General features: G+C 43.8%; 1 protein-coding gene across 2 annotated transcripts; it reads right to left on the bottom strand.

Annotated features, from left to right (window-relative positions):
- Positions 1-1974: 1974 nt before the first annotated feature.
- BHLHE41 (basic helix-loop-helix family member e41) lies at positions 1975-6959 on the bottom strand. 2 transcript variants are annotated; one of them, XM_074949182.1, is made up of 5 exons: positions 6752-6959; positions 6120-6183; positions 5753-5860; positions 5328-5439; positions 1975-4919 (listed from the first exon to the last, which is right to left on the bottom strand). In XM_074949182.1, exons 2-5 carry the CDS (start codon positions 6138-6140, stop codon positions 3904-3906), a joined length of 1257 nt encoding a protein of 418 aa, XP_074805283.1. In that variant the 5' UTR covers positions 6141-6183; positions 6752-6959; the 3' UTR covers positions 1975-3903. The 2 variants fall into 2 exon arrangements, with proteins under 2 accessions (XP_074805283.1, XP_074805273.1); XM_074949172.1 differs by lacking the exon at positions 6752-6959 and adding an exon at positions 6463-6716 and having other exon boundaries at positions 1979-4919.
- Between the last annotated feature and the right edge of the window lie 1293 nt (positions 6960-8252).

Below are 8252 nucleotides of genomic sequence, written 5' to 3'. Positions count from 1 at the left end.
AACAGACATTTAATTGGTTGCAGTGTGGGGGGCTTTACAAGGCTCCTACCAGATAACCCATAGGTTGGGGCAGGCTCTCCTCAGTCTAACTCCCAGGACACAGCTTTCTGAGCCCTAACACCTTCTGCCCAGTGAGGGGTACAGAGTAAAGCTAAGCTAAATTAATACACTGTAGACAGCTAGATGCAGAAGGGTGGGGACCTCAGCCTGCGAAGGCCACAAGGTCTCACTCTATCCCATAAGCCCAAGGCCCATCACCAAAATCCCAGGTCTTTTAGCTCTGGGAACTGTTCATTTTATCCTCTTAAGAGCACTGGAAACTGACCACAAGTTGCAATGAATTAAGAACTCAACCCCCAGTACCTTGGTTAGGTACTAAGCACATTCCTACTTAATCCACTGTGGCTTGAAGGTGAAAAGTTCTCTCATCCACTGCCAATTGATCCATGGGAGAAAAAGATCCTTCCTGACCCCCAAACCGGCAATTGGCTCGATCCACAGCATCTGTCAGGCCAGATTCCCATTCCTAGTTCAGGGTGGGTAGCATGGGGCTGCTGGAATGGAGCTGAAAAGGGCTCCCTATGGGCCCCGTTCTAGGTTAAATCCCAGAAGCTGAGGTATGCTGGCCAATTAGCACCCTCTCTCCCAGCTGGCCAGAGTACCAGAGACTCCGATGGGTAGGAGTCTCCCTCCCTTGCTGCTAGGACTGTTCCCTTTCACCACAAGCCCCATCAAATTTCGCCCACCCATTGAGACAGGTTGAGTATTTTTGTGTGTAACGAAAGCCTAACTGAATTTCGCTCCTCTGACTTGAAATCCCAGGCAAAGAACCTGATCCAAAGACCACTGAAGTCAATGGCAGTCTTTCCACAGACTTTGGTGGGATCTGGATCAAACCCATGAATAACTGTTTTCAACAGGATTACTTACACGTGGTTGCAGGATCTGGTCCATCATTAATACTTTAAGATAAACTCTCAGAAGACATTACAAGTAATGAAAATGTATACATAGTTTTATATCACTAATTGGTTCATCTAGCTGTCTATAGTGAATTAGTTTAGCTTGGGTTTACTATAAAACTATGTAGACTTACTTGCTTGTAATACCATCTGTAATCTTGTAATACCATCTGAGTTGTTTAAAAAAACATGTTGTTACCTGAATTCTTTATTTTATTCCCTTATTTCTAAGGGAGATTGAAATTAACATGCCCACCCCACCCCCCCCCCTTTTTTTTTTTTTTTTGAAAATTTGCTACTTTATTTGTATTCCAGCTTGATCCAATGTCAGTGCAGCTATGAAAACACCTTGATTGTTAATTGGTACTGAAGAACCAGTAGAGGGAGCACAAAACATTGTTTTTATATTTATATCTTACATAAACTCTCCCTACTTTTTTAAAAAATTATTTTCTCAGGAACAGGATGATGAAATTTTAAAAGGAAAAAGCTCCAAATCTCATCAATATTAAAACTGTCAAAGTCTTTAGAGGAATATTTTCCCATACTGTAAATTACTTGATTGTGTCCCTATAATATTGGGCTTTTTACAGTATTTCCAGTTTCAGATATACATGATTTCCCCAACATTTATGAAAGTAATGTCACCAACCTGTCATAAAAAATCTGATAATTAAAGTCTGATAATAGTGGACAATTACTAAAGATGTACAGTATCTATAGTGTGAATTGTTACATTTTATCATTTTAAAATGTAGAATGAATATACTGCAAAAGTATAGAACAATTTAAAATATAATTAGAAATGTGTGTGCATGCACGCTTTATGCAGTGCTTTAGTGTGTAATGTACACACTATAAAATACAATTAAACTCAGTCAAAGGAAAGTAAGCAAATGCAAAATCATCTTTAAAATATTCAAAGACAAAATAAATTGCTATCTACATTCACACAACTAGACATTTTTAAGGTTTGCTATGCATCCATTATGCCGTATTAATGTAGAAATGTTTAATTACTAGACAAACCCATGTTGTGTATTAAAGCTTTTATTCCTTAGTAAGACTTTTTTTTTTTTTAAATCACAAAATAGTGTGTAAATATTTAGATAATAGAATTTGTGGAGTGCTGGAAAATACTGAATTATAAAGATTGATTTCTAATATATCACATACTAAACTGTTCTAAAACAGCTGTTTTCTTGCAGACAGTATTTATTTTTTAAATAATTTAAGACAGCATAAGCTTGAACCAAGCATAAGCATTGTAACAAAAGTGCAACTTTTTTCAGCAAATCCTCCCCAAAAGATATTTAACTCAAAATATCATTAACACATTTTCTCCCTACAAAAATAGCATGTCAGACATCATTAATTGGATGTATTAACAACTATTTACATACAGCCATTCTGCAGGCTAGTAAGATTTTTTTGTAACGTTGTTTAAACACAGCGTTTGAGGCAAACAGTAGCAACAGCAGCAGCAAATGCAATCAAACTGACTAACAGACCCAGGATACTTATTCACTCCATCAGACAGTTGTGTCTCACCTCTTACATAACATTCAAGTGAGATTTCTCACAGTGCTACCTTGGCAACAAACTAAAAATATCTAGGCAAGGTCTTGTTTTAAGCCTTATTAATAAAGCTTTATCTGTGTGATTATCTGGCATCTGTACAGTCTCCAGAAAGGGAAATCACGATATTTGGAGACAGAAGGACTGCATGGGACCTTATCCCATATCTTCTAAGCATTTCCAATTAAAAACTGAGATGTTTAATAATTTCCTCCAGTTTTTAATTTGGGATAAAATTAGTTCAGGGTTGTCAGTTATTTTGTTTTTTTAGTTCAGTGCACAAATCTTTGTTTTATAAAGCAAGGTTATTAAAACTCAGGAAAATACTGAAATTAAATAAGGACAGGGTGGAAACAAATGCACTTGCCATACCTCTATACCTTAGCTAAGAAGAAATTGTAGCATGGGCCTGATCCTCTATTCCTTGCGCATCCAAAACTCTGACTGAAGCCAGTAGCAACTCTGGGTACTCAAAGCACTGAAGGACTGGGCTCAACATCAATTCATTCATGGTCCATTTCTCAATAAAGTGCAAACGTATGTACCTAAAACTCACCTTCTCTTTCTGTCCCCTCTCCTCCATTCTGACAATAAACCAATCCAAGTCTCTTTAAACAAGTGCAAATAACTAAGTGGAACATAGAGATACTACAGAAAAACATTTCAAAATAAGGTGCGACGTTTACTTTAGAGAAAAGCGTATCCTTACTATTTTTTCTTTTTTGTTTTTAAACATATTTATGCATTTATAAAGCCAACCATTAAAAAAATACTGAGTAGCAAATTTAATCCTTAAAGATTCTCAAGCAGTGGCAGAGGCCTCTAAAGTTAAGCATCTCCACCCTACTTTGAGTCAGATACTGTATGATCTTCATTTGCTTCTATATATTATTATTAATACACATCTCTAGAGAGGCCATAACCATAGTCTGTGGCTCCCAGGGCAACTTTTTTTGCCTACCCACTTTCAGATGTCACTGACACTTTGGGTCAGAAACTGAATCTGACCCTCTGGCTTACAAAACGTTTGATTTGAAGCCTGTTTCTATTTGCTCCCTTTCGGTAAATGTGGAGACAATTTGTGATTCTCTGTGAAACACAGAAATGCAAAGGATCTTTTACAGCAGCAGAGTTGGGTGGGGGTGGGGGTGGGGGGAAGAAACGCAGCAGGAGAGAACACCAAAGAAATGAAACAACCACAACAGAAACATCGTGCAGACCTATTACACTTTCCCCTTAAAAACCACAACGTGGGTGGGTGGGTTGTTTCTGATTGTTGCTGTTCTTATTTATTAGGGTGGGATCCTTCTTCCTCCCTACTCGGGAGCATGGGTGGGCTGACTCCTATGTCCTGTAGCCCAGTTCAGGGGCTTTCCTTTCCGGGCTGCAGAAGATCTTCCGGGGAGGGAAGGTCACTGTCCAGGCTGGGCCCGGTCTCGCAGGCGGCAGCGAAGAGATGGGGCAGGTGCTGCCCAGGGGAGACCAGGTCAAGGGGCAGAAGGGCCGAGGCGGCGGCGGCGGCGGCGGCGTTCGCTTTATCAGCCGGCGCCAGCCCCGAGGACAGGCAGGGGAAGGCGGCGGCGGCGGCGGCCTGGGCCGGTATTCCGGAGTAGAGCAAAGGGATGGGGGCGGCGGCCTGGTACAGATATTTCTCCAGGTTGCTCTTGTCCAGCAGGGGCTGCATGTAGGCCGCGGCCGCGGAGGGGGAGATGAAGTAGAAGGGCAGGCAAAGGGGGGCGGCGGCGGCGGCTGGCTGGCCAAAAGCAGCCGCGCCCCCGCCAAAGGCCATGAGGGAGCTGAGCAGGGCGGCGTCGGGTCTCAGCAGGGCGGCCGCTGCCTGGTGATCCGGGCTCAGCCCGGCGGCGGCGGCGGCAGGGAGGGTGGCGCTGCTGCTGCAATCCAGCCTCAGCCTTTTGGGCGCTGGGGCCTCGTCCCCGGTCGGCTCCTGTTTGATCGTCAGGCCGGGCAGCCCCGCCGCCTGGCCTTTCTCTCGATCCGGCCGGCCCTCGCTCTCCCCCCCATAGCCGCTATCCGTGTCGGTGTCGTTCTCTCCGCCGAGCTCCACGGGCGGGTGAGTCCGCTGGATGACCGGGACGCAGTTAGTCTGAGCCTCCAGCTTTTGCCCGGTGCGATCTTGTGCACAGGAGGAGGAGGAGGATCCTTTGCTCACGGGGACCTGTGGAGTCAACAGCTGGGGGCTGGGTAAGAACTGAGTGGAAACCGCGTGCAGATGGTTTACGAGCTGGGCACATCTCTGCTCTCTGGGAGTCCAGCTCTCAAACCTGGAGAGGTATTGCAAGACTTCTTTGGCGCACGTTTGAAATCCCGAATGGAAAGCATCCAGATCGCACTGAATGGGGGACTTCATAGACCGCTCCCCTGTGATGGAGAATATGGGAGGGGGAATGCAAAGAAAAGTCAGCATAAAACCAGCTGCTATCACAGGCATGGGGAGCCCCTGCTATTGGGCTTGTCCTTTTTAGTCAAACCAAAGGTAACTTAAGTGATTTCTTAGGGAAGCCTTTCAATCCAGGCTACTTTTCCTCGTGGGGCACAAATGCCTATATTTGCTGCGAGTTAACATGGCAATTTGGCTGGTGACATCTCAGTGGACGTCAGCATTTTGGCCAGATAATACACTAAGCATTTTATTATATTCCTTTCAAAGCACATGAAAAAAAATCAAAGGACTGCCCCTATGAATTATAGTACATTAGGAGAGCTCTAATTTAACAACCATATCTCCTGAGTATATTTATGTGCTGGCATCTTCTGAAACTGACTTACCATTCTGTAAAGCAATTATATTCTGATGCTGTTGCTCCGTTAAGGCTGTTAAAGCTTTCAAGTGTTTCAAAGTTAATTCCAAAACTACAGCTTTCTCCAGATGCCCCAATGTCTGAAAAGTAGGGGGGAAAGGGGACACTTGGTTACTAACACAATACAATTGCCCATTATATTCTGTGTCCATAACTTCAGGAACCTCCCTTTGAAAGGAGTTTTATATTTAAAGCTTCTGGTTTTACATAAGCATGTTAGAAATGATTGCTGCTTTAAACTGAACCACATATACATACACCTCTGTAGAAAACCTTTACCATCCAACACAAGTCATACTTTTTCAGCTCTACAGTTCCTGTCCTTAAATTTTTAAGATAATCACAAAGAACATATTGTATAATGCTTCAGACAATGAAATATATATACCTTACCGTCAATTTCAGATGCTCAGGCAATAAATCTTTTAGCTGAGCAATGCATTCATTAATCCTGTCTCGCCTCTTCTTTTCTATCAATCTATGTGGCAGTTTGTATGTTTCCTAATTAGTAAAATCAGGAAAAGCCAAATGTTACGTTCACTTAATATGACAATCAAAACAAAACCAATTGTCCACATGTAGTGCAAATTGCAAGGCATGTATAGCCTTCCCTTATATGCTTGTTATCCGGTAGTTATCAGGGGAAGTTAAAAGGGAAGAAACTCGGATGCGGTTATGGGTAAAGCTATGCTATAAAAATCAATGAACCCCAATTAAGTATTTAGGCAGGTCATGAAGAGCTTCAGAAACTTATTCTTACCTTACTCTCATCTCTTTTCATGCCTCTTTTGGGTTTGCACAAATACAAGGATGGATAGTCCAGTCTGCAAAAATGAAAGAGAGATCCAATGGTAGTATGTCAGTGAGCTACCTATCACTTTCATAAGTGGCAATATATACATACAGAAAGAGAAAAAACATAAAATAAGATATGCATATAATATTGTACAGCTCCAAAGATAGTCCCCGACTGCAAAAAAGGAAGCAAGAATCAGACATCATTTAAGAATGACCTATCTTTTCAGTGCTTTCTATCAGTTTCTTAAGAAAAAACAAAACACTAGTGATAAGAGACAGAGAGATATATTGCACTGGCTCCTTACCCTATAAAATCCACATGTTCTAGCAACTGCCTGTCTTGCAAACGAGGGATTCCTTCATCCATGTTTGACAACAGCTGATTTTTTGTTGTTGCTTTTGATTGAATCTGTGGGATGCTGAGAGTCTTTGGAGATCTTTGAGCAAAACTGTGCACATGCAGCCTCTGTCTCTCTTGTGCACTAGGGAAAGTGTGAAGCAGTTTGTCTCCCTCCCCTCCCCTCTCTCTCTCTCTCTCTCCCTCTCCCACTCATACACTCACAGTCACACACTGTGCTGGTAGTTTGCACTCACTGATCAGTGTTTGGCCACAGGGCACGCGCGTCGCCAGCCAGACCAGCACCCAGCTCACGTGCGGAACGTACCACACAAACTCCAGACTAGGGGTTTGGGTGGGAGGGAAAGGAGGCGGGGACAGTCGATCCAGGCGACCGGAAAAGAAAAACAACTTTGTCCAGCTATTCATCTTCCAAATGGCAATGCAGTCGGCTGAGGTTTCCTCCTGTAAGGAAGTAAACGCAGCACTCCTGATCATGGTGCATTTAGTGTCTGGGGGTTGGTTGCTCTTCAGTCGAGCCAGTTTATGAACGGAGGGGTGGGAGAGATTTCACATATAGCATAAAGGATGCTAGATTTAAAAGCGGAGGCAACGTGGTGGTCCTGTGCAAAAAGCAAAACGCGTTGGGAGGAAAAATCGTAGTGGGGGAGACCTTAGTCTGACAACATGCAATTTGCAAATCAGCTGTCTGGAAAGTGATTAAAATGGTGCGTTCAAAAATGTCCTTTTATTCCTGAGCTACACTGAGATCTGCCAAGTCCCATTTAGGGAATTTAAAGTTTCTCTGGTGCAGAGAGATTATGTTGCCTGTTTATTTCAATGAGTCATTTATAATCCGGAGGGTTTTTGTTTAATCTGTCTCGTGCAGGTGATCCTAAACGGCCTGTAACTCTTACTATTGCCCTTTAGAAAGAACCCTATTTGAGGCTACCGATTACAGCGAGTTGATGTCTATAGGTGCAAATCAGGAGCGTGCTCTAGTGTTGTTATGACGGTCACGCACTGCATCGCTGTCGTAAAGGAGTTGTCAGGAGAGAGGGTGACATTGGGAGAGGAGTTACGCTGAAGAGAAATGTAATATTAATCGCTCCCCTGTGAACGTCCATTGCTCTGTGCGTCTGGTGGTACGTGCCTCTCCTGTCCTCCTCCCCTCCCCTCTCCCAACACACACACACTTTCTCTTAGTCTGATAATGAACCCTGGATGTGTGCGCATAGCCCACGTTTACTACCACTGGCACCTAAAAACCCTCCTCCGTAATCCTGCCTCAAACGGGTACGCGCACAGGGCTAGCAACGTGATCCGACCTGCCGCTGCCACATCACAGCGGTGAGAGCCCTTGCTCTGGAGCTGCTGCTGCAGCCGCTGCCTTGGGAGAAATGCAAACGCAGCTGCGGAAGCAGGAATATTTACCTGCTCCCCAGAGCGAGCCCAGTGGAAATGACTCAGTGCGAGTCAAAGTATAGGTGGGAGGAATCTGCGATGCGAGGGACTCCTGCTGCTTGTGGGAACAGCAACCAACCACGGCTGCTAAAACAGCATTATATACTGTCTCCCCACTGATTCCCTGCGGAAATTAGATTGCAAATGAAAATGACCGAAAGCAGGGGTTGTGTTAAATATACATACACGGGGATGGAGAATAAGAAAGATCTGGGCTCTGGTGGGGTGTTAAGAGCTCCTGCTGGAAGTTAGCAAACGCAGGGGCAGGTTTATTTATTTTCTCCCAGTGGAGCC

This window comes from Natator depressus, chromosome 1 (assembly GCF_965152275.1).
Source record: "Natator depressus isolate rNatDep1 chromosome 1, rNatDep2.hap1, whole genome shotgun sequence".
Lineage (NCBI taxonomy): Eukaryota > Metazoa > Chordata > Testudines > Cheloniidae > Natator > Natator depressus.
The sequence above is the reverse complement of the archived record's forward strand: the minus strand, read 5'-3'. Positions and strand labels throughout refer to the sequence as shown.